The sequence below is a fragment of the Micropterus salmoides genome, unplaced genomic scaffold (genome assembly GCF_014851395.1).
Source record: "Micropterus salmoides isolate LMB-PRFRI ecotype aquatic unplaced genomic scaffold, ASM1485139v1 Ms_hic_scaffold_4, whole genome shotgun sequence".
Lineage (NCBI taxonomy): Eukaryota > Metazoa > Chordata > Actinopteri > Centrarchiformes > Centrarchidae > Micropterus > Micropterus salmoides.
Window position 1 is genome coordinate 16,969,782 of NW_024043372.1, and position 26,948 is coordinate 16,996,729.

General features: G+C 39.5%; 1 protein-coding gene across 1 annotated transcript; it reads left to right on the forward strand.

Moving 5' to 3' along the window:
• The first annotated feature begins 2,838 nt into the window (after positions 1–2,838).
• Positions 2,839–25,754, forward strand: nckap1l (NCK associated protein 1 like). The gene is made up of 31 exons (XM_038696669.1): positions 2,839–3,019; positions 4,399–4,509; positions 4,982–5,074; positions 5,405–5,461; positions 9,084–9,226; positions 9,938–10,028; positions 10,265–10,402; positions 11,059–11,107; positions 11,480–11,636; positions 12,614–12,670; positions 12,797–12,893; positions 13,178–13,287; positions 13,537–13,669; positions 13,862–13,943; positions 14,055–14,113; positions 14,217–14,362; positions 14,440–14,572; positions 14,905–15,024; positions 15,431–15,570; positions 16,361–16,492; positions 17,580–17,798; positions 18,041–18,171; positions 19,560–19,657; positions 20,511–20,604; positions 21,282–21,364; positions 21,989–22,069; positions 22,957–23,050; positions 23,167–23,283; positions 23,862–23,971; positions 24,438–24,527; positions 25,120–25,754. Exons 1-31 carry the CDS (start codon positions 2,930–2,932, stop codon positions 25,234–25,236), a joined length of 3,372 nt encoding a protein of 1,123 aa, XP_038552597.1. The 5' UTR covers positions 2,839–2,929; the 3' UTR covers positions 25,237–25,754.
• The last annotated feature ends 1,194 nt before the right edge of the window (positions 25,755–26,948 follow it).

A 26,948-nucleotide genomic window follows, 5' to 3' on the forward strand; every position in this document is an offset into this window, starting at 1 on the left:
CACTTTAAGCATTTACCAGAATAGATCAAGTTAATCTAAAGTATGGGCGGCACAGTGGTGCAGTGGTTAGCACTGTCGCCTCACAGCAAGAAGTTGCCCCGGCCTCGCTGTGTGGAGTTAGCATGTTCTCCCCGTCTCTGGGTGCTCCTCCCACTGTCCAAAGACATGCGGACTAGGTTAATTGGTGACCCTAAATTGTGTGAGCGTGAGTGGTTGTTTGTCTATGTGTGGCCCTGCGATGGACTAGCGACCTGTCCAGGGTGTACCCCGCCTTTTGCCTGATGTCAACTGGGATTGGCTCCAGCCCCCCGCAGCCCTGTACGCAGGATAAGTGGTTGACAATGGATGGAATCTAAAGTACATTTGAAAATACATTTAAACAGAAGATCTGCTGATATGTTTGTATACCACATACCACTGAAGCCTATACCATACTTGCCTATATCGTCAGGCCCATGTGTTTTGCCATCTCTTCTTCTGACATCTGGGCTGCAGCCGGAGCTGGGAGCACTTCCAAACCCTTCATCTATGATTATCTCCTCCTACAGGCCTGATCACAGACTGCAAGGAATACAGTGTTGTCTTCATTGTCTAAGGCCATTTATCAGTCCAGTTTCACTAGTTTTAATCGTGCACACAAATCTACTTTGTTGCTATTATAATTATTTGTTAGATCTTTCTCTACTCATTTTCTCTGAAACATTTGGGTGGAAAATCCAGCCAGACTCATCCATTATAAAGAAAATCTCCCTTGAAGGTTGATATATTATGTGCCATACAGTGGGAATCAGTCCCCACATTGGATGCATCTTGATCATGTGCATGGCTCTTCAACTAGCCATCATATCTGTTGTCATACATAAGTCATTTTTCAAACCTATATCAACAGATGCAGCAATACAGTAACAAACATTTTTAATATTCTTCCTGTGTTGCTGTTTTGATGTTTCTATTTCCAAAAACATTATTTAGTATGTCCTACGGCGCTCACGGATGACTGGGGATTCATTTGGTAATACATGAGATGTATTGAACTTTTGAAGCATAACCCACACCTGTCCCTTTCTCCATAGTTTAGACTTCAAACTCAAGCCTCCAAAAGCAAGCATCCAGTATTGCAGATCAATATATTCATTCCACAGCTCCATTCTTACTCTCAAATCTGTATTTCTGAGCATAAAGCTGTTTGAGAAGTTCCTGATTTCACAAATTATGAGTTGGGAAGTCAAACAGCTTTATGCACCTGTCTGTTTCATAATGAACCAGGAAAGAATCCATTTTTTAAACTTGATTCACAGTGGGCAAGAGGTTTATAAACTGTGTACCCCTGTGTTCACCAAGTCCCATCAACCACCCACCCCCCTCCCACAACCACATTCTCCTGTCTGCTTTCCCAGACAGCCTTGTTAACATGTCTACCACTCTCTGAGCTTCTGCCAGTAGGGAAATAATAAGCAGATTATTTCTTTGAGTCCACTTAATATCAATCATTGCTTTGCTTACTGCTGCACTTGCACTGTGGAGACCCTCATTAAGTAAATTACTCTCTCTAAGCACTACAGTCTTAAATTCACACTTTACTGAACTTATTACTAAACTCTACTAATGAGTTATTGAAGTCTTATTGGAAAAACATAAAATAACACTTGGTTGCTGAATAATGGAGGGCCTTTCTAGTTTACATGAAAAGTCTTTAGTCTCGTAACTATGCTGAATGTGCGAACAGCTTGATGTGGAAGTAACGTGACTATCCAGCTGCTTTCCAGGTCATAGAGCCTATAACCGTTTACACACAAACATTTCAGCTGAGACACCTTCTAATTATTACTTAGGAGCCAAATCGCAGAGACAAAGTCTGGATAAAAGCTTTTTAAATCAATTTGTGTGCCCTATGGATCAGTGCATCTCGTGCAAGTTGACATCAAGTTCTGTGTTGGATTTGAGTGCGCATTTATGAGCCAAATTCTCCTGTATAGATAAAAACAAAATCCCTATTTTAGACCTGCAAATTAAGTCTCTATATTTAAAGTTTACTATTGTTATAATTATGAAATTTACATTATGTTGTTATGCTACCTATAAACTCATACAGAACAGACCTCTGTGTACACTGACATTAAACATTTTACATTTAGTCCGTCTGTCCTGTCCCATTCTGTCCTCATTATTAAGGTTGGTCATTTGTTAGTGTATCTATGCGCGTTAAAGCATTCATGTGATATAGTTAGAATATGTCTCTCTCACACACACACACACACACAAACACACACACACTTGTTGCATAATTGATCTCCATTAATTCACTCAGAAACACAGCTTCAGTTAGTAAATAGTGCCATCTTGTGGTAACCTGTTCCTGGTTTTCTGTACTGGCTTGTTATTCTTTTCTCTTTACTCTAGTACATTTCTGCCATCCCTGTTGACAGGAGTCTTTTTACAGAGAGAGAGGAAGTAGCTCAAACTGCACACAACAATAGAGGCAGTGTATGTTTAACAGACAGGAAATGTGACCATTTACATAATAATATATGTTTTTAAATATATTGAGTGATACAGTGAATTGTGGAGACATTACTTCTTTTTTTCTTTTCTTTTTTTAAAAAATTTGACTGAAAATAAAAATACTGAAGTAAAAAATATTTTAAAAGCAACGCTTCTTCTGCCAACCTTTTGTCATTTTAGGACCGTTTTTGATTTGTTGAATTTTTCTTTTAAATTTATATCCACTTTTTAAACATATAGTTAAAGTACGTTAGTGATTTTGACACTCAGCCCAACTCAACTAATGGCTCCACCTCCACCCATGAGCCCCATGTGACCTAATGTCAGGGTGAGGCTCCGGGTGCACTTGTTTCCGAGGGTTTAACTGCTACACAGGACCAGAAGGCCGCGGCTCAAACGGAGGGAGAGGTGCAGTGTTTCTGGAGCCATGGACTACCAACAGAAACTGGCTGAAAAACTCAGCATCCTCAATGAGAGAGGCAATGGGGTGCTAATACGCATGAACCACATTAAGAAGGTGAGATAGAATAGGAAGAATTAGAGAAGCAAATGGTCTGTGTAACAGAAACAAGAAATAAGGAACTTGACTTTCGTGACATACACCTCGTAAGTTTTTCACAATTTGTACCTGCATACAGTTAATACACAATACAAAGAGTAATTATGTCAGTGCATAGTTCACTGCTTTGAAATAAACTGAAAATGAATCATATTTAGAATGGTATGAGTTACTTTCTGTTTTCAGATTTCAGAACTGTTAAAGGGAAACGAGAGCTCAAGTGTACTGATGACAATCTACATTGGTGTCTACAATACACAGAATGACTGCATAATGCCAAACGTGTTAAAGTACTTTATCTATAAAGCATGAAGGTACTACAGAGTCTTATAAGAATGCAAACCACCAAAATAAACCCAGTAATGCAAATGCTTAAAGTCAAGAAACTCCAGGAGCTGTAACCCAAACCGTGGTAACATAATGATGTGAGATAATTGTTACAACTGAATACTGTTTACAAAAGTGGTTTGTTTGTCTAGTGGCCTAGTAGAATAGGCAGCATGATCTTCCAACTGCAACTTAGCTTATTTCTCCAAAGAGGAAGTGCAAACAGGAAGTCAGTCTGAGCTGTCAGTCACCTCAAACTTCAGTTATTCTAAACTGAATGCTGAGAAACTCACACATCAGAATGTGTGAGAAAAAGAAAACCTACAAAGTATAAAGAACAAATCAGACAATCTAATTAACTAAGGTGACTCCAGGGAGAGAGTACGATTGGATTATTTTGACAACCCACACATGTCTGGAGACATGCAGGAAGTGACACTCTCCTCGTGAGAAAATTTAATATGTTTTGTGTACTGTGTACACACACGCACACACGCACACACACACATCTCTCTTTCTCTTTCTAACCCAAAATGAGCATGTGGATGCACGTACTTTATGATTGCATTTATCAGGAGGTTATTCTTATTTTGAGCCATAAAACCTTGCCCAGAGAAGATTTGCTGAGCATGCATGCATTTTTAATTTCTGCAGTCAGACTTTACACTTGGGAGCGGCTACACAGTCCTCTACTGTCAGCTTCTAAACAGCCCTGCAGGAGCGGTGTTAACTATCCTGTTCAAGGTCACCTTGAGGGTGTTCTTGCAGGAGGAGGGGAAAGCATTATTAATCACTCTGCTCACAATATTCCCAGCTAGTGTGAGGATTCAGTGACTTTCTTCTGACAAGCTTGCTTTTCTTACAATGACAATGAAATCCCTTCAAGAGAATCCACAGAGCATGATGGCAGGGCTTGAGATCAAGGATTTAACTGCCAAAACCCTGGGTTGATATGCAAACTGGTCACATCACAACCTCACGTCTTAATCACTTCCTTACTTCTGTTACAGACCTGTGCAGACCCTAAGACGCGGCTATCCTTCCTGACAGATAAAGCCATGGAGACTGCCATCAAGTACATCAACAAGAAATTCCCCAACATTGACTTTAGAGGAAACATTGTAAGTATGACTGCAACCTTTGCACAACCTTCAGTTTTGTTTTCACCTTGCTTTCTACACAAGGACATGCTTGTACTTGCTTTTCATGTTTTGTTTTGTTGTGATTATGGAAGTATTTTATTTTTTTTATGATTTTAACACAAAGAGGGTTGTTTGTTCTCGGTCAATATATAATCAATATGTGATCCACTGAAAATAATGACATTAGGTTGAGGAGACAAAATAACTATGTCTAACAAAGTTCAGTGCTTGTTGCAGGGCAGCCTTATTGCATACTATTTGCTATATGAAACATATATATCTGTTATTGTGTCCATATTATGTATGTGTGTCTGATGTTTTTAATCAAGTAGCAAGTGAAGCTAATGAACTTACCCACAGGAAAAAGAACATCAAGAAAAAGTCTACTTTTCACATAATGTGAGATCTCATAATACCTGACCTGAATACTTCTCTTCATTCTTTATTGCAGCAAAATCTGAACAGCATACAGAAACAGAAATCTGAAGTGATGGCAGCCACAGCATGTTATTACGACTCTTTCCTGGACGTCAAAGAGTTCAGGGTGATTGTCAATCTTTTTCCTTTCTTTTTTCTCAATTTCAAATTTCAGATTTGCTTTGTTGACATAACACAATGGGGAGCTACATAACAACAGCAGAGAAAGACAGACAACTGTCTGGAGGTTACAGCCAGGCCAAGGCATCATCTGTATTTGTAAGATTGAGAATAACTCAGTCAGGATGTTATAGAAATATGCAAATCTATTTTAGGCTACAGGAACCTATAAAAATTATGTCTTTAGGAAATCACATTAGAGGCCTATATAATTTAAATGTTGCTTTGTTGCTCTGCTGGTTTTTGTTTTCTAAACTTCTCCCTGTTCCTTATTCAGGACCACGTTTATGAGTTGTTGAACACCATAGATGCCTGTCAGTGCTTCTTTGATATTGTAAGTATTTACTATGTGGCTTGTAACATCTGCGTTAATCTGACAAGCTCTCACTCATTTCTGCCATTCTACTAGGCTGTTTACTTCTTCCTGCTACATTCTGCAGGCTGTGTTTTCTCTCTCCACCACCCCCAGCCTCCTCCAGCTCAGTTTCTCAGGTTTTTTTATTGACATAATTAAAGTAGCACCTCTTGCATTGTGCATTATTTATATCCTACTGTATATTCCAGTGATCTGTGTCTCCTGTGATCTGATCTGCACAGTTATTGTGGGCATTTTAGTATCTCACAAGGCTTGGATTTATCTGGGGAACATCTCTCAGCACAGGACATTTTTTGTCAAATATAACTGCAGATCCATTTATGGGAATAAATAGGCTAGTGGCTTAAAATCACTTATTAATAAATCCCTTTTATACTGCTTTTTTGCCACAGGATGTAACCTCACTTAGAAATGAACTGCATACCTGTTTTCTCTGTTGCTTGGAAGAGCCAATATTCTGCTTATGTGAAAGAATCAGGTCGGGTTCTCTGCATGCGCAATCCTGAGGCTCTCTCTGACTACAACGACAACACCACAACTAACGAAATGCAGCCCAATAACACCATAAAACGACTGGCTCACAGCACAACAAACTCCACATAAGGATAAAAAACAACAAGGTTTTATTTGCTGAAGCCTGTCATCAGAAATGCTTGAGTCAAGGAGAGACCTGACAAAACCGACCCAGAGTTGGCTTTTATCCTTTTTGACATGTAAACTAACATTACTGAAACGCATGTGAAATATATTGTGATGTTGTGCTTTGGCTGGCTGAAGTTAGATAACATTACCCCGCCGGCTAACACCGAGCAGTTGCTAACGCTATACAGTGCAAAATACCACAGTTGGATGGCTTTCAACATTACTTCACCAGCTAACGCGAGTTATGCAACGCATATCACTATCCTGTGTACCGCCGGTGTTATCTCAAAGTGTTGATTTTAGCCTGCAAGACAGAATGTAACAGTACAAAGCAAATGTGGAGCGATTTGTCTTTACAAGCCTATAGTGATGCAAGGTAGGGGCAGCCAACTATCATAATCACTGATCTGCCGCTGTTTGCTTTGTAAAGTTCAATTTAGATTTATTGTGGTTTTACCTATACTCCGGTACACAGCTTCTCCACCCGTCTCAGTCACTGTAACTTAAGTGTCCTACATAATACACAATAATGCAACATAACAGCGCAGGACAACACAGTGAAGCAACAACAACAACACAAAAGACCCATTCACTACAGTAATGTTATTTACTGTGGTCTAACTGTTATAAAGTGTGGCAACAGCCATATTTATAATATTCAGTCTAAATCATTAACTCTTTCGTTCTCATCCAATACATTTAGTGGTGCTGACATTGCTGAGCCTCCGCTGAAAGACAAAAAATTTACAGTAGCTACTGAAAAGCGGCAGGCGAGTTAACGCAGACATATAATGTCAGCTAAATCCTGTCAATCTAACGTTATCATGTAACAAGCATGGATTACTTCAAACTCAAGCTGATAAAAATGTGACTAATATTGGAGTGGGAGTTTCCTGCATGTTGTGTACCGTTGTCTCCCGGTGTTTTGCTCTGTATGTGTCACATTTTGCTCTTGCTGTTGAGTTTGAGCATGCGTATAAGCACCCACCTGGTTGCAATCTAACAGCACAGCTAGTGGCCGCTGAAAACGAAAGTTAAAATTTGAGAGGGCTCTGTCTGTACTCATAGAACTAGGGTTACCATATCGTAACCTTCGTTCTATCTCACACAGCCCGATGACTGCCCGCGACAAGCCAAAGTCCACCACGCCAACCCGGTCGGCCACAAGCCAGCCAAAGCCCCGAACACCACATCACCTAGTGACAGAATGGTGGGACACCCCTGAGAAGGTCGCTGGACCAATAGGGGTTTGGCCTGATCATTAACACCTGGACTGCCCTGACTTCTTACTGGAGCGTCAGGCTATGCTTACCCAGTAGTCACCAGATCCTCACTTTTCAGATCCTAGGTCGCACTTTATGAGTAGGATCCCGAAGAAGCCCACATATCAAAGAGATAGAAAGCACAAACAGGCGGCATAAGGGCCAAGATGCCATTGTGCAGATCTCTTTGACACACACCCCGCTGAAAAAGGGTCATAGACACTTCCACACTTCGAGTGGGTCTGTTCCCGCCTATGTACAGGCTTGGGAGATTCATTCACAAAGCCAGCTGGCCAGGCTTTTATTGGCCAGGGTTTTACCGACTGCACTATCACTGAAACAGACGAGCAGCTGACCAGTGCATCGAATGGGGACTGTGTGCTCTACATAAGACGTTAGCATAGCACACATGGACACAACAGATGCAATCTCACCTTCCTGTACCCTAAGTGGTGTAGGGGGGTAGAAGGCATCCAGATTTATTGTCCTGGACCTGAACATGCTCCTTATGTTCATAAGAACAAAGGAGGGGTTTAGTCTCAATCCGGCTGCACTGTGGTCACCACAAAGCACACAGCTCACTCACCTTCTTAGAAGAGGTGAGAGCTAGCAGCAGGGCTGTTTGAGAGATAGCATTTTCAATGAAGACTGATCCAGGGGCTCATAAGGTGCAGACATTAGAGCCTCCAGCACAAGCAGCAAGTCCTGCTGAGGTGCAGAGGGACATGACACCGGTTGCTGGACTCGCCCTGGTGCAAAGATGAATTTCTAGAAGTGGCGACTCCATCCATGGAGGTGATGAATTCAGTGAGCAGTTTGCCATTTGCTGAAGAAAAAAGGATGCTGAGGCAATAGGGACACTGCTATTTATATATCATGCAGGTATCGGTAGCCACATCCTATTGGTTGGCTACCTGCACAATAAAAATTTCAGTGGGCAAGTGCGTGCGTGTGATTGGAGGAGGTAGTACCCATAGAATCCAGCAGAGGGCGGAGACTGTGTGAGATAGAACTACATATTACCCCTTTAAGTCTCTTTGAATGAATTCTTATTATTGCAGTTGTAACATATTTTGTCTTCACCTTTGACACCTTTGAGATGCAATTTCTTTTCAAACTGGTCACATAATAATAAAGTGATATTATACTACCAAAGCTGTCATAATCTGTCAGCACCTCTCAGCTTGAAAGGTGACCATAATTTGCTTATTGAGGGAGGAAAAGTGGCTAAAGTCATCAGTTTGTATTCAGTCAATTATAATGACTTTGAACAAAAGATCTGAATAACTTCCTCAGCATAATCCACTTCTGCCTGCTGTGAGCCAAAACACTCCATATTTTGTCTGGCTAAATACTGTTCCTCCATGCATGCTTAACTGCTTTTCTCTGTCAACAAGGAAACGACAACCTTTTTGACAGCCACTTTACAAGCATGCATAATGTGTGCATTTTATAGTCAAAAGATGTTTGCTACCGTAACATACCGTCTTGGTATGTTCAAACTGAGCATGACAGTAAATAACTGGCTCCATTCGTGATCGTGATGTTCAATAAAAATGTCCTTTTTTTAGGTCTCCATATATATACTGTATCTACACTATGTCCATGAGACTAAAATATTTTCTGGGGGCAAGTCATTTTAGAGTCAATGACTACACTGACATTTTGATTTTAAGGCAATCAACTTTGACTTCACCAAGAACTACCTGGATCTGATCATCACCTACACCTCTGTTATCATAACGCTCTCTCGAATCGATGACAAGAAGGCACTGGTGGGCATGTTCAACTGTGCCCATGAGATGACCAACGGGAGCAGGTGAGAAAACATGAAACTGCTGAATGGACGCTGAAGTGACCTCATAAATGCAGTACAAAATGATCAGATGGATGGATGAAAGGATGAGTGTGTTTTTAATGTACTCACCCCTTCTGATCCAGACAGCATTCAGTCGCCAAGGGTTGTATTTGCTAAGTGCAGCTTTCTACCAACAACAAACACTTCATTTAAGTGCTTTAATGAATGGCATTACAAGTTTCCACAGCCATCAATACGACTGTTTTTCTGATCCTCATAATGAATTAGTATTTGAATTGCCAAAGACATCAACAGCCCACCACTAACCTTTCCAGGGTGCCAAGTGGTATTCTGACATTTTGAGTCTTCCCACTTTGCATGATATTTATATGTACCCTCCAAAGAAAACACACTGACTGTTTATCTCAATTTGAGACGTGAGCAGGGAACACAAACACATACATTTTAATGTTACATTTGACTTGCACATCAGAAGCAGCTAGCCACTTGAGAGGGGGCAGTCTCAGCTCTTCATTATTTCAGCCGCCCAAAAATGAAGGTGTATGAAATTTTGTAATTTATGAAATCCAACACTTTTATCATTAGTAAACTCCCTGTAGATAATTCTACACTGACACAGTGTTGGCAATGCTGTATTATTATTATGTCCTACTTCTTTGCCTACTTCTTGTCCCTGCTTTGATTAATTGCACGCTATAATGAATCCTGCAGTGACCCCTCCTACCCACGGCTCGGCCAGATGTTTGTGGAGTATGAGCATCCTTGGAAGAAGCTGAGTGAGGAGTTTGGCCCTCACACAAGGGTAAGCTCAGTGTGTCACTGTTCATATACAGTACAAAGTAAACTGTTGATGATTTGCTTTAATTGAAATGTGAGTGAAAAATGAAGCTTTTGAGCCTTAACAGTGTCTTTGCTAAAATTTGATGTAATTTGTTACCATCTCTCTACATCTCTGTCATCTTACCTCTTCCTCTATCTCTGACTCTCTCCAACTGTCTCACTCACTGTTCTCAATTTCCTTCTCTGTCCCTCTTCCAGTCTGTAACGGCGGCATTGCTGTCTCTGAAGATGGTCTACCCACGCAGGAACCTGCCAGCAGAGCAGTGGCGGAGCGCCCAGCTCCTCAGCCTGCTTAGTACTCCAGCTGCCATGCTGGACCCAGCCTGTTGTGACACTGTGAGTCCGCGCTCCTGTCCCCTCTCCTCCTGTATTTATCTTTGACAGCGGGAGAAAGAGAGCGGAAAAGAGGGCGTAGTGTCTAAAATTATTTCCAGTTTTTTCCAGTGATGTCAGGCACAGTAATGAGAGAAGGTGTCACACCCCTAAAGATGCAATAACAGTAAATGTGTTGTCTTGAAGGTCCAATATAGTCCACATAACATTAGTAGGTGTCCCATTTTTCCTGTCCTTCCATTATAAAACTATCATTTAGAATTTATTTTATTTTGTCTTTTAACCTCATCTTCCTTTTCTGCACTGTTCAGTCCTCTGTCATTCTCTCTGCTGTCTTCGAACACTGTCATTATGGCCCCTTTGATGTAATGTTATGATTCCTGTTTTCTCATGAAAAGATATATTTGAAGGCAATTATTAAAAAGTCTATATAGTGCTATGCTATATATTAATTTTTAACCTCATTTGGGGAGCATATTTAGTATTTCCAGGAAGAAAAAATGATTGACTGATTGAAGATGCTGATAGAAATAATTATATAATTATAACAGCTATCATATAGATTAACTGATAGCTTTTTACTTCATCATAAGCTTTGTAAATGTAAGGCTGTAGTGAATGTGTATGTTAACAGTTAATGAGCTTCTTGTTCTCCACAGATGGCATGCGAATACCTGTCTATGGAGGTGATGGAGCGGTGGATCATTAGTAAGTTACTCGCCCTGAATTATAACTTCCTCTATCTGTTCACTGAATACCATATAACTTTATAAATATTATGCAGGCATACTCTTTAAATGTCAGTATTTGCCCAGTTAGCTTAACCACATATCTGATACACCGACATCCTGAACATATATGAAAAAGCAAAACTACACATAACAATAAATATTCATAAATGACAGGAGCACATTTCAAACAGTTTCAATTTTGATTATACACATTGTAACATCTTGAGTGTGAGAAGAAAAAAAGCTATAAATCTCTTAAACCCAACTAATAACTATGTAAACACATGCAGCAGTGAGGCACCAGCCCCACAGATTGTAACAGAAATGTTGCTGACTGTGCCCCCTGTAGTCGGCTTCCTGTTGTGCCACACCAGCCTGAATACAAACCAGGCCTCCCAGGAGCTGTGGAAGATGGCTCTGCGGAGTGGCCTCTACCTCACCCTCACAAGAGATGAGGTGCTCAACATACACAAGGTCACTGAGGATCTCTTCGACAGCTTCAAAGGGTATGCAAGCTGCACTGCTGTAGTATGCTCTCTACACACTGTGATAAATAGTCCTAGATGATGAATAAACATTTAAAAACACACATAAAAAGGGGCTCTCATATTTCAGACAGTAAAGAAAGGAGAATTGATTTAAAGGCATTTAAAGTGTCATTTTCACTTCATTACCCTAAATTAAACAGTCCTGAACTATTAAGGGACTCTCATCTGGTCTCTTTGATTGCTCATTAATTCTGGATATAAGGAGCTGGACTGAGCCTTTATCAGCAGCCTTAACTGCCAGATACTTTACAGATACATAACAGCGATGTATGAGTTTTAGGGTGAAGTATTATATATCATGAATGTTATGTATGAATGTTTGTAATAAACAAAATTGCTCAAACAAGAATATTCTTTGAAAAAAATTATTTGACAACAATAGTTAGCAGCACAAGCTTCAGGATATTGCTAAGCACTGTTTTTGAGGTAGGTAAATTATTCTAATGCTGAATTCTAGTGAATTTTGTAACATATCTAAGGCTATAGAGTTAAGTATATTTTCTAAGACTACCTTTTCATAAAGCTACTAGATATTAACTTGAAAAGAGTATGGCAATAAAATAATCTTAAATGATCCTTCAAAATTACAACAAAACAAAGTAATAACAAGTGTAAGGGTTGGGCCTTTCTTTATATTGAGAAAAGAAGATCTTAGAATATAGACTAAACATAAGCGTTGCGGGTGATATGATGTTCAGCAATAACTAGAGATTACAGTACAGCATTTACTGATTACAGTGTAAGCATTATTAAAACTTTTTTATTAAGACATATTTCTTCATCAAAGCTTCACAAGATAAAAATTAATTCCACTAGTCCAAGACAAAGATGATACAAGACTGCTATTCCCTAAGCCACTGGAAGTAATCCATCTATAACTGTTTTTTAAATTAGCTTCTTCTTATTGTTTTTTGTCTTTGTCTTTTTTGTTTCAGGTATAGCAAGCGAATTGCAGACATCAAGGAATCTCGTGAGCACGCTATAATCAACAGGTGAGACTGCCAGGAAATTAAGCAAAGTTTTTACCACTTTTGTGTCATAAATATTTATCGATGTGTATTTAATTTGAAATGAGCTGTGAGAACCAAGTGTCCATGTCCATCTCCTGTGTTAACCAGTGGAGCTATGCACAGAGAGAGGAGACAGTTTCTGAGAGGAGCGATGATGGAATTATTTAAAGTTCTGGAGGATGAACCAGGACTTCTGGGACCAAAGGTAGAAGTACAGTAATGAGCATAACAGCTGTGCTTGAGGAATTTAAATCATTGCATTAATACAAGTTATAAATCAAAATGGAATTCTGGTCACATGACTTATGAAAAACAGCATCTTTGATCCAGCTTCCATCCTGCACACATCTTGCACTCTTGGGGAATATTTGGACAGGAGTGGGGAATTGCTTTGAATGGCCCTTGATTTCATAGTAATATAACTTTTCCCTTTCGTAGCTGAGACTCTTTCCTAACATTTCTCTTTCTTCCCTGTTCTGCGTCCCCAAGGCCCTGTTTGTCTTCATGGCTCTGTCGTTTTCCCGTGACGAGGTTCTGTGGCTCGTCAGGCACTCTGAGAATATGCCAAAGATAAAGACGCCCGAGGACTACATTGATAAGTAGGTCATAGGTGCAGAGGACGTAAACCACTGTGTCATAGTAGTGTGCAAAAATCTGGCAGCCAGCAAGTTCTCCCTCTCTGCAACTCCACTCTTCAGATGTCTCTCAGTGCAGCAGCTATGTACATCGGTTTTTAGTGGTGTAGTTATCCTAAAATGTGCAGGAGAGATTTTAAATTTGTTTATTTACATACATTTTAATTAAAGTTTATAGATTTTTGTTTTCATTAGTTTTTTCTGTTTTTCCAGTCAGATGGCAGAGCTGTTGTACCACATGGAGAAGTTAAGAGGTCTGATGAAAAAGTACAGCCATGTAGTTCAGCGCTACCATGTCCAGTACCTGGCACAGTTTGATTCACTGGTTCTCAATGACACCATACAGGTACCTGTAGATAACATGAGAGTGTGTGTGTGCATTTGAGAATGTGCAGTGTGTACTATACAGTATAGTTATTCTGTGCATTTCTATTTCATTAACTGAGGTGCTGTAAGAGGCAGAAAAGGGAAATCCAACTCTTTTTTTTTACACCCTTCTTCTTTGGCATACATTTAGAAAGCTTTTTCTCCTCTGCAGAACATGTATGTATGTCCAGAAGAGGAGTCAGTCCTCTTGAGCTCATTTGTCTCAACCCTGTCTTCTCTGTCAGTCAAACAAGGTAATCCCAACAAAAAACTGCAGATAATTTTACAGCCAATATTTTTCCCTCTTTAAAATGCAACCTGAAAAAAATTATTTGAATAATGATGGATTCAATTTGACTCTGCAGTGGAAAACAAAGAGGAGTTTGATTTCAGAGCTCTCAGACTGGACTGGTTGAGATTGCAGGTAGGTAGGTTGGTTGCAACATATCAAATATTGCACAATATTCTGTTGTCACTGGAAAACTTAGTCAATGCCACCCTGAGGTTTTCTTTGTCTTCTGTTTTAGGCCTACACAAGTGTGAACAAGGCCCCTCTTCCAATTAAGGACTACCCTGACTTAGCGAAGGTGATGAACATGATTCAGTTTCACACCAGGATGGTGGACAGTCTGGAGGAACTTCTGCAGGAAACATCTGAGGTCTCCATACTTTGGTAAGTTTCTCTTCTCTTCTCGTCTTCTTCTTCTTCTTATCCCATGAGGTTGAAATCTCTGATGTTTTGTTTTCTAGCTTCTACCCACGTGTCTATGAGAAGATGTTTACCCAGAGCAGTGAGGAGGTGGCCATGAAGCGCTACCTCATGGCCTTCCCGTCTATTTGTTCTCACTTCAGCCAGTGTGGACACCCTCTCTGCCCTGAAGAGGTCAGTGTTCAGTTGCTATTGTAAAACATGACATGGCAACATATAATTTTCTTCCTTTATGACAACTTTTTGGATGTTATACTTTGAGATACTGAGATATTCTTTGCTAGTAAATCACAGGCAAGTAAAAATCAGTGAAGTTATGCCTGCAGTTTTAAAGCTTTGCCAGTTTAATGAGTAAAACTAGTCCCATATAATTGAGCAAACTAAATGTAACTATGGAAATATTATTCAATGCATTTTTCTGTGCCTTCGTACATGCTTAACTGTGTCCTCTGTCGTTGTACATATGCGCACACTCACACATGCTGCACTTGTTTGTGTGTGTGTAGACAGAAGCAATGGAGAAGAGGAGTCTGCGCCTGTGCGTGACCTTCCTGGAGCAGATAGCAAAGCTGACCAGCACTACTGTGTTAGAGATATGTGCTGAGCAGTGCACCCTCAATGACCAGGTGAAGTCTGAGTCTATTTCAGGTGTAAAAAAACTCATTATCTAGCACAGATTAATTCTGCCAAACTCCATATTCAAATATAATCACACTAGTCACAGCTTGGCATCAGTGAATTTAGCTGAAGGCAGAGGACAGACTGGAGAATTTGAATAAAATGATAAGATGGGTCTAAAACTGTGGAGTTGATTAATGTGGGGATTGTTTCTCTAATCCCATGAGGAAAATATGACAAAAGTTTTTACTTTTTGAGTGCTTTCAATGTGAATGAAAACTCCCATGTTTGTCTGTGAGCATATTACCCAATATCTCCTGGGCTGAATTCTTTCTGTCTCTATCTCTCTTTCTCTCTTTCCCCCTTCTTCTCTCCTTCTCTGCATCTACCTCTTTTCACTTGGTAACCCATTAGTTGCAGCCCAAGCACTGTGCTGAGACCATCAGCGCAGCTCGCCATAGAAAGCAAAAGAAGCCTCCGCCAAAGAAAGGAGAGGTCCAGAAAGAGAAGCCGGGCGCTGAAAGCCAGAGGAAAGACCGGGCCGTCGTAACCAAGTCAGCTTTTCTTTTTGTTTCCCTTATTACCATCACTTTCTCTTAGCTCACTCTGCCTCATTCTTCATTTATTATACTGGATTGGCAGAAGTTGTGAAAAGTGAGTGTAATTAATACATCCCTGATTTCTGGAGACAGCACTTGTTCAGGTCAAAGGGCAGTTAAATAAACATTCAACAGTGTAGGATTCGGAAAGGTGAAAGTTAGGTCAACGCAGTTCATGTTGGCAGAAATGTTTTATTATCTGCTGACATTTTCAAATTATTGCCTTCACCTCATGATGCATTTCTTTCTTTAAGTTCAGGAAGACAGGATTAAAATGCTCTCGCCTAAAAGGCATTATTTGTTCTGAACTTTATTATCCTTCAAGTTGAATCAGTCAGGGTTGAAGGGTACTGATCCAAGCTATTAAAAATAAGAAATAAAACGCCTCCATGTATTAAAAAAACACTTTTACTGGCAAGACATTTTATTGTTGGCGTTTTGATCATATTCGTTATAAAGCTCCAGTTAGAAAAGCTCACTAATTAAGTCTGAAGAGTTGTAATGCTGTCTCTCTCCCTCCTCTCAGTTTTCCTCCCTGCTGCCTCATTTTGGAGATGTTTTTCAATTCAACATGTTTATTACCTTATTTGTCTGAGAAAAGCACATCCATACTACAGTCATTGTCCAAATATTTGTCCTAAGTTTCTAAAGACCTGCATCCTCCCCCCCCCCCCCCCCTCTCTCTCTCTCTCTCTCTCTCTCTCTCTCTCTCTCTCTCTCTCTCTCTCTCCCTCTCTTTTCCTAGTGTGGACAAGATGCATTTGATGCTGACAGAGCTCTGCTCCTCCTACAGTCTCTGCAGTGACTTCATTGTCTTCGACCACATTGTTGTTCCCACAGAGTTCCTACTTACTCATCTGGAGATACGCCTCTCTGAGTATGTTGAATGGGGATGGGGGCTTTTAACTGTCTAAATAAATATGGATGATGTAATGAATGAAGGTATATTAAAAGCCCCTGAGTTGACATTGACAATTTTATACACCTGTGAAGGTTCTGTTGTTCAGTAGGAGCTTGCTTATGTGCACCCAAAGCGACTGCAGTTTTTTGCACATGTCACTTCAGCAGCTCCACAATTACTGTCAGAAATATGCAAATTACTTACATGAGCGCCCACTTTCATTGTGAAAGGAACATATTGTCCGTGTAATATCGTTTCCACTGCCAGTGCATAAATGTGCTGTATAACTGTACCTCAGTGTGCTTTAATAATGCCATAATTTCACTGTTTTTATACTACCAACTCTATGTTCAAACACTGCTTGAATGCTCAGATAGCAACTGTCCAGTAGACTGACCTCCATGCTGAACAATGGCGATAGAAATGTTAAATAGTCTGACCAGGATGTGACAGAGCACTGGGAAATCTTAAAAGCATTTAAAAGATTTCTTTTCAACCTCCAGGATAGGGAATCATTTGGAGCTTGTCTCTTGCAAAATGTCTCCTCCATCACTATAATGAACCGTGCTATTCTATCTGATACCTCTGTGTCAGGCTGTGTTGCACCAACTTAAAAATCTGAGAAGAGATCTGTCATGTCACTCCCTTGCTCTGTGTCATTTCAGTACTAACTGTTATTTAGATTAGGTCTTGGTACCAGGGAAACCTAATGCTTCTGTGTATATGTTCTGCTTAGTCTCCCTGTCTTGGCTGATGATTATCTCCCCTGTCACCCTAAAATTAGCACCCTTGAGTAGCAGCACGCCCGCAGTCATTGGTCCTTCCATTGCCAAAATTGTAAATACAGTCTAGTCAGGGAGAGAAAAAGAGAGAGAGAGTGAAGGGCCCTGTCAAAAAATAAATACAAATGCAGTGAAGCCCTGGAGCAGTGAATGTGCTGATCTAATGAGAGTACAGTACCATTCTACCATGGCTCGTTTAACCCGTTTTAAGGTCCCATCTGTCCGCCCTCAGTCCACTCTGGCCTGGTGATAAGTGACGTTGGTTTAACATGTTTCTCCAGGATCATCGTGAGAATGGCCAATTACAACCAGACCACCCAGGAGATAGCCCGTCCCTCTGACCTCCTGGCGGGGTTAAGAGCCTACACTGCCAGCCTGCACAGCCTCTCCAGCTACATCAACGTGGATGTCACACGGCTGGTGAAGAACGTCCTGCTGCAGCAAACACAGCCACTGGACTCGCGTGGAGTGCAGACCATTACGACCCTCTACACAAACTGGTGTGTGTAGTATATAGGTGTATTGCATAACTTTTATACACAGAAAGGTGCAGGAAGCATCATGTATGCATATTGCACAGCAAGTAGCACACGCATCCTCTTGGTGTTTCTCTCTGCCTTGTTTCCTGTCTTTCTTTTCTCAGTATGTCATGTTCACTCTCTTTAATTGTAACCTCTGTAGTGTAAAGTCTGAGGATATTTTGTTTTGTTTGTTTGTTTGTTTGTTTGTTTCTCCACCTCAGGTACCTGGAGAGTCTCTTGCGTCAGGCCAGCAACTCCCTCATCATTCACTGTCCCACGATGCACTGCTTCTTCAACCAGACAACAGACAACGACCCAAGTTTCAGAGCAGAGGAGTTTTCAGATGTATCAGGTAGGCACCAGAGCTTCATTTCAGTCATTTAATTTGCAGGATAAGTCAACGTGTCCATACAAACCTTAAGGTACATCTCTCATTACATCTGCTTAAATACTCATGGCTCTAATAATAAAGTTGCTACTTTTCACACATTTTTGTACTACTACCTCTTGTCTTTCAGGCAATTAAGGAAATGGGAGACAAATAAATAAAGCTTTCATTGCATGTGACACACACAACTTAGTATCCCTAAAAAAAACCCTCTAACTTTTGGGAGAGGTTAACTATAAACTTGTCCATGTTGTACTCAATTAATATATTTCATTACAAATAATGGAGAATTTTAGTCATGTGGGTGTACTCTGAGAAAGGTTTGCCAAAAACAAATGCATGCTACATATTTTTTTTGTATGAGAATGTTTACATGACAAGAGCAACAAGGCATCCATGAAAAAGAAATGTTTTCTTCCATTGTCACATCTGTGCAGACACATGGCTTTACACTTGACAGAATCAAAAAGTTCCCCTGTACTGAAGTGATAAATGACCACGGACTCCAAGAGTTGACTCGTTCTTTTCAAAAGGCACAACTTTGCTGATCTCGTTCACTCCTATGACACCACATCTAGAGGGAGAATTATTGCTCATGAGGATGAGGAGCTTGTTATTGTGGTGGTGTGCAGTGTTTTCTTTCACACTGCCTGTCATGCGGTTTATTCTGACACTGCTAATGTAAAGTTCAGTATTGCTTGTCATCTCACCTGCTCTCCCGTCCCTGCCTCTCAGCTATTCTAGCATCACTTGTCTCTCCTCCACACAGCCTCCCCTTTCTGACTCCATGCTACCTTGTAGGAGAACAGGTATAGAACAGCTATATTCAATCCACTACAGACTGTGGCTCATGCACACACAAGCAAACATGAACATTATACCCACCTACGCTCAGAGATGTATTCATAAGGCATACATACACGGTACCTTGGAGACAACTGCACTTCAATAAATGCCCCCTCACAATGTCATCATCATTGTCTATATTTACTCCATAGTGAGGAATCTAATCAACCTCACGGTGACTCACTCGCCCATCCATTAACCACCTCCAATTGTAACCACAAACGTCCTTATCCATCCATATACAGGCAGAGATGTTGGGCTGAGTGGAAGGTCTAATAGCTTCAGTTGTTTCTCTCTCAGTGATTCAGTCCGTGTCCTTTCGAGCTTTGTGTCAGATTCATGTAAAAACACCTCAACAATACATCTCCACAACAGAGCCTTGTTCTGTTGTGCATTTTTTGTAAACATGTTTGGCTCCTTGACATCAACATCAATTACAGCTTCTGTTGATCCCTCATCTCCCTCCAATCATGAACCTTAAATTATTCATATCAATTTCTGAACAGAGTTACAGGCCCTGGCGGAGCTAATTGGTCCATATGGGCTGAAGTTTCTGAGTGAGAACCTGATGTGGCACATCACCTCTCAAGTCAGTGAGCTGAAGGTAGAGTATGATGCAACAAGCTTGTTTCAAGGATGTAGATCAGTGGCCTGCTGGTTTATCTAGTTAACGTTCTGTATTTGAGTTTTACTTGTATGTGACTTCACTGCCAACAAAGGCAGAGAGCAGTAACATTAGAATTGTAGTGTAGTTGAGAAAGAACACTACATTTTTTAACTTATGAAGTGATTATTTTACCCACACAATCATTGTCATATAACCTACATAATATCTTAAATATGCAGATAGGCTACTGCATTCTGACTTTGGATAGTCTTCAGGAACTGCAAGGGTAAAATGCATTATCTTTGCTATGTTTGCGGTAGCTGAGATGGTAGCCACTAAGCTAGTTAGCTTTAAGCTTTGAGTAAATCTGTTGTTTTTCTCAACCATGAATGGATTTAGCTTCTCAATCGAGCAATGGCTTCTTGGGTGTTCACAAAATTATACATTTGTATGGTATAGTATTTTGTATAAAGTAAAACAATCTGTGTCAAAAAGTCAGATTTAGGTCTTAACTCATTGTTTAGTTACTGTGTTCACAAAGTTGTAGTCAAATCTATCAGCACTGTAGTAAAACATTTGTTTCCTTCAAGATACATTCTAGTGAAGAACATAAATTATAATGGATTTTAAAGTTCGCCTTTATTTTGTCAAACTCATGTATCTTTATTAAAACAGTTCCTCACATAGAAACCAGTTTGTACTGCTGTACTGTGTCAGCCCCCCCACCTTGACACGTATTAAAGTGAGACGTTGCAGTGTTGCACCTCTGAACTTACTATAACCTCTTTCCATTATAAATCTCACCTGACAGTGGTTTTATCACTTATTTCATTTCCTTCACTTCTGTTAGAAACTGGTGGTCGAGAATATGGACGTCCTGGTACAGATGAAGAATAACTTTGATAAGCCAGAGCAAATGGCCAATCTTAAAAAGAGGCTGACAGGTGAGAAGTGCAGAGGGGAACGTGGGAAGAGATCTGAAAGAAGAGTTAGGGGGTTGAAAGGAAAGGAATGGATAAAAGCTGTAGGCGTGGAGAAAGGCAGAAAGCAGGAGATTAGGTAGTGTACAACGTGAGAAGAAGGAAAGAGAGAAGAATATCCAATATCAAAAGGTGAAGTAGGAGTATGATAGAATGGTCATATGTTATTAATTCTAAATCATGTAACAAATTTTTTAACATAAATGAGGACTGATTTTTTAAATATCGCTTGTAAGGTTTTCAGTATAGAGACAAGTACTGTAATATGTGTAGAGTATATATATATACGGCAAACCAGATTTTCTCCTTACATTTTTCTTTTTATTAATGTGATGATGCTGCTGATTAAAAAGAGATGTAAGAAGAACATTTTAAAGTACCTATATTAGAAGACTAAAGTACTTCTGAGCCTAAAATTGCAAAATTCTGTGGTACGCAAATGCAAAAACAATTTGAATGGTAAAATAATCTTATGGCCACCTATTCTTCCTATTCTTGGCACTCGGACATGAAAATAATTAGGTGAGCTGTCAGATACTTCACAATGATAATCTTGTTTGCCGATTGCTGTACTAGGGTGCACTGCTTTACTGCTTCACATGCAGAAGCGAGCCTCTGATCTGTTTCATATGTACTTCTAGGTGGAGACAATGTGCTGAAGAGAATGACCATCATCGGGGTGATTCTGGCTTTCAGATCAATGGCCCAGGACTGTCTAAAAGATGTAATGTCCAAAAGAGATTTTATGATAATATAAAGATGCCTGACATGGTGATGAAACAGTTTGTAATACAGTGTGGGTATGACAGACAAAGGGGACATGATACTTTATGAATTAAGAAAGATCAAATCAAAAGTTAATTCATTCATGACCTTGGGAATAATGGTTTGGCAAAACTATTTTTTAAAGTATCTCAAGGTTCACTTATCAGCTTTTCCTGAGCTTTCAGCTACATCTCACAGGTTGTCTCCTCCATGGGTCATGGGATGACAAATGAGCGAACTCCGCAAGATGCTGTTGAAAGCTCTGGAAAAAGCTGATAAGTAGACCTTTTTTTTGAAACAAGTTTTAATTTTATTTAAAAAAGACAAAACTTTATTGCTAATGAGATACATAAAACGCTTTATTGTCCATAGTGTAGCTCTAAATGTTTTACAAATATAAAATACTGTAGTGTTTTATTAAAAAAATAAAACAATTAAAAATAAAAATAAAACATTACAGGTGAATTGTGGTTCCATGCACTATTAATCTCTTATTATATAAAGCTGAAAGAAAACTGCCTTTTTTCCTTTATTATTTATGAGCTTAGTAATAATTATGCTATATTATAATCCTTTAATCTAGATCCTGCAGAAGCATTGCCCATACCTAATAGGGCCCATTGAGTGCCTGCAAGACTTCATCTCTCCTGAATCTGACATCAAGGTAAAACACAGCTTCAACACCACTTTCCGACAGCTATGCTGTAAAAAAAAATCCTTATGTTGAGATCCCACAGAGGAACAGAATTGCAGTAATCAGGGTTTCGCCATGAATCATCCCATCACAGTTTATCAACAGTTTATTTTCAATTTAGGTTGAAGGCATATTATTGCATTTATATGTATCTGAATATATTTACTATTAAGATTTTGGGGAATTGACCAATTGTCATCAGAGATTAAGAATGCAGTATAAATTTTAACACCATGTGTGGCAGAATGTTTATTTAAATAAGAGACCGTGTGCAACAGTGCACAGAGCAGACAGTCTGAGTGGGAGAGTTGCAGAGAAACATATTTTTTTTGTATTCTCTAGTACTAACCAAATTAAATTCCATATCTCCCTCTGGAGCAATCTGTGTGACTGTGGCTCATGGACTTCCCCTCCCTTACTTACGTCTGGCCTCTGATTGAGGCATGACAGCCGTGCCACAGCTGGGGCCAGGATAACCCCAAAGACGTCAGCAGCACCATCATGCCTCCGTGAGAGAGACTCTGATCGCCACTGCAGCTAAACCACATCAGTGGAAACATTGTGCCCAGACAGGCCAACCATGCGTGCAACCAGAAATAGGGCAAGATCAAAACCTGTGTCGAGATAAAAACGCTCACCACTGATTGAGTTTCACTCGTCAAGTATATATGTCACTTTTGCGGCTGATGCATAAAAATGCAAAGCATAGATCAGCAGCATCCCCCTGGCTGTGTGTTTATGATGTTTCTCATGGGACAAATAAAATGCTACAGAACGCACCTGATGTTGCCGTTATGTATCTCTCTTTAAGCTGCCTATTTTAGCGGCACTTCCTTTAATGCTTTATTACCTTACAGGTGACTCTCAGTGTTTTTGAGCTGGCTTCTGCCGCAGGACTGACATGCGATATTGATCCTGCCCTCGTCACAGCTATCGGCAGTATGCAGACAGGTAAACACTAAAACTATTACTGCTACTTCTGTAGACAGCAAAGCTCAGTCTTCAGGAAAAAGAGATTATTCTTTCATCTCTGAATCAATCAATCAACATCTTTGTTTTCGATGCAGATAACACGTCATTAGATGAGGAATACAAGCTGTCCTGTTTACTGCTGGTCTACATCGCTGTTTCCCTGCCTACCCTGGCCATGGACACCAACTCTTTCTACAGCCGCGAGCATGGAGGTGCATATTCATTCATTCACTTTCAGCTGCTACCCAACCTTCTACCAAATACTAATCACTATTTCTTCCAGCCATAACTAAGAAGCTGCTGATAGTGTCTAAAAAGGTACTCCACCCTGAAACACGAGGCTTATTAACATCTCTGTGTATCATACTTTCCAGTCTGACTGACGTGGTCTGAAGCAAAGTATGTTGGTTAATGAGAAACACGTTTCTGCTGAGAGACCTTTGTTTACAGATAACTTTGGCTGACGTGCATCGATACAGTTACTCTTGGCATGTGGCCCTGCTCGCTTGGCTCCGAGCCTGGACTGCAACATTAAGAGCAGCAAATAGCCAAGATTTCTATCGAAGCACACGGTGGCGTTTGTCTCAGATTATTTTCTTTGTCTCTATTTTCCATTGGCATGTTTGAAATAGATTTACCCTGTGAACCTGAGGAAGTATGCTCAGTATGCTTCCTCCTAAGTGTTACGGATCATTAAGGTTGTCGGGCCATGAAAACATCGTCTTTGTAGCTAAAGTTACAGGACAGGACACGATTCTTTATATTTTTCAGTGTTTTACTTTTTTTTCAGGCCACAACAACAACATCCACTGTTTGGCTACAGCTATCAACCGGCTGGCTGCTGCCATGTTCACTGTTCAGAACAAGAACATAGAACAGCACCTCAAAGAGTTTCTCCTGGTGAGTGGCAAGCATTTCTTTAAGTTTCTCACCATTTAAATAAAAAAAGGTCAGATTTAAAAAATATTCTTGCTTCACAAATCAGTATATTAATACAGTGATTCCTAATGTTTCCAACTGGGGTCACTTACCTTGGTAGGAAATAAGAAAATCAAAATTCTGCTAAACAAAAGTTTTTTATATTTCAGACCTTTGTCTAATCCTCCTGTTTTTACGTGTGAAATACTGCATAGTTTCACCTCTCCAGGCATCTTGAAAAGATGAAGAAAAGCTACAAATGTAGTAGGACAAATGTATTATACAAGGGATAAACGGTTTCTTGGGCACACTACTTGCTACGGTATTTCAGTTAAAGAGCTTTCTCAAGACACTGCCAACCTCTGTCCCAGCTGAGGTCAAGCCCACCAGTGTAAAAATGTTCCAGTTGTTTGATCTGCTTCTTTTTTAACTTTGTGTTATTTCACAGATGGCCTCCTCCACTCTGCTTCAGTTGGGACAAGACGCTGAAAGAATGGAGAGCAAAAACCGAGAGTCCATCTACCTGCTCCTTCACATGGTAGGCTTGACAGTACAACATTAATCATGTATTTTCAGATTCACAGCAAGCCACAAGTGGGTTTATAAAGTGACTGATGGAAAAATTCTCCTTATCGTTAAAGCACTAATAATTAATCTTAATAATTTGAAGAATTTGCATATTTTGAAGTGGAACTAATATTTTAAATGAATGGAGAGTTTTGTTTTTTTCAGTATCAAGAATACAAAAAGTACAGTCACTGCAAAATAAATGGTATAAATCAACTAAATTACTCACGTAGTTTTGTGTCATGGAACAACATTGCACTGAACATGTATTTCAAATACAAACTACCAAGTAAAAATTTGTCTAAACCCCTTTTGCAATCATATAAACTGAGCTAAAAACTCGTCAGTTGACGTTGTTCTAAAAAATTAAAGCGATTCAATGCGAGAAATTTCTGAAACTGTAGTTTCAGTTTGAATCCCACATTCACCATGCTGCTGCCTTAAATACTCACTAGCACAACAAGTGTGTATTATCCACTGCTGAAAATAGTCCTCAACAAACAATTTTCTCCTGTTTGCTAAAAAATATATATGTATAACACTTTCAACACTGATTCACTTAGATTGTGGAGGAGTCTCCTTTCTTGAGTCAAGACATGCTGGAGAGCTGCTTCCCGTATGTTCTGCTTCGAAACGCCTACAGAGAGGTGTACAGGTCCTTCATCGTCACTCTGGGCTGAAGACTTTGTTATACGTTTAGTTTAACCTTTATTTATCCAAGAGACTATTTTAGTGTGAATGCATGTTTTGTTTTTTATTATCATTCAGTCTCTTATTCATATAGGTCTGCAGATTCACACTAGGTTAGTCATAGCCTTGGAAATTTTTGTTAGTGTTGATAAGGCTTCCTGTGAGTCAGCCTTTATATACCCACATTACAAACTATTGTCCCTCATTTTACAAACTCTATACTTGCTTTTATTCTGCCTATCAGTATTATAGTGTACATTTATGACTGCTGTGTTATTACTAATATCATCTTGAATCATTCAAATGCATATCAGGTATATTCTGTAACATCTGTTTTATATTTTACACATCCGTGCCATGAGTGTCATGGCATAAAGAAAACATGTTTTTAAATGTTTAAAATGAAACCACATATTTTAAGATTTTTAATGGATCATTGTTTTAATAGTTGGTGTTTAACATTTTTTCTGGCTAGTTTTTCCATGAATAAAGATGATAATAATATGCTATTTGTTTTCTTTTTGGTCTATATTCAACATGTGTTCCTCATCTATTTCCAGTCTGTCCTCCACCCTTGCTACCATCCCATCCTTCCTCCCTGGATGAGAGTCTTGTCTTCTTCATTTTTCATGTAGTATTTAAATGATGCACTCCAGTTTTGCAGCACCAGAAGTGTCTGTTACTAATTTTAGACGCCTTTTTAGTGATTTTATTTTGCAACCTTCTTCTCTTCCCTTTTCTCCTTTCTTCTCTCGTCTCACCCTATTGTGTGGCTATATCTGTTTGGTTTCCACACTGGAGATATGGATGTTCACATGCGTTTGTGTACAAGAGAGCCACCCTTCTCACAAGAGCACAAGGCGTTCCACAACAGGCAACACTTACAATAATACACAAAAGAGCATTCATCAATAAACAAATGACAGATCCTAAAAACAGCACACGACCAAATCACATACTTAACGCAAAGTATATAATGTGCATTGAGAGAATCAATTAATAGAACAATGGTCTAATGGCCAAAACTACAAAAATAAGATTCAGCTTGTAAAAAAACCTTTTTTCTTTCTTTCTGTTATGTGCAGAGGGAGCAGCCAGATATCATTTGGGAGGTTTGCTCATTTTTATTTCATCATGCTTTCCATTAGGCGCCAACCAGACTTGTAAGCTGCCCCTTTCATGTGAGATCCTTAATGCTTCTTTCATTTCTTATTTCTGTTAAAGATTTTATGGGAATTTTTCCTGGCCTGCTTTGGAAAAGGGTGGTGTCCTCCTCACTATTCAGAAGTATAAGCACTATATAAACATTTAATAAATGGTTTATTATGCACAAGTGTTCATGACATTGAATGGCATTGTATTAAACCACAGTTTTAATAATATAAAATATGTCTTAATGGGAGAAGTTATAATTGTTGACAAACATTGTCACTTAAAATATCCTTATATGCGCTTACTTCTACATAATAGGCATGTAATAAACCATTTCTACTGCTATTAAATGCTAAATAGTGGGATTAAGAGTTCATCCAAATTATAAAAATGTGTTACTGGTATAATCTGTAGTTTTTTGGAAAGCAAAATAATAACATATAAAAGTTGTATAAATATTAGTAATAGTAGTGATGGTATCATACAGGGTGTGTCTAGGCTTTGAATGCAAATAAACTATCCACAGTGGATCCTGTCCCAAGATACTGCG

Excerpts from the sequence above, each read along its gene's own strand:
- nckap1l (XM_038696669.1), top strand. The coding sequence starts at position 2,930 with ATGGACTACCAACAGAAACTGGCTGAAAAACTCAGCATCCTCAATGAG. Across the intron at positions 3,020-4,398 it reads GCATGAACCACATTAAGAAG|ACCTGTGCAGACCCTAAGAC; the intron begins GTGAGATAGAAT and ends CTTCTGTTACAG. Across the intron at positions 17,799-18,040 it reads ACGACCCTCTACACAAACTG|GTACCTGGAGAGTCTCTTGC; the intron begins GTGTGTGTAGTA and ends TCTCCACCTCAG.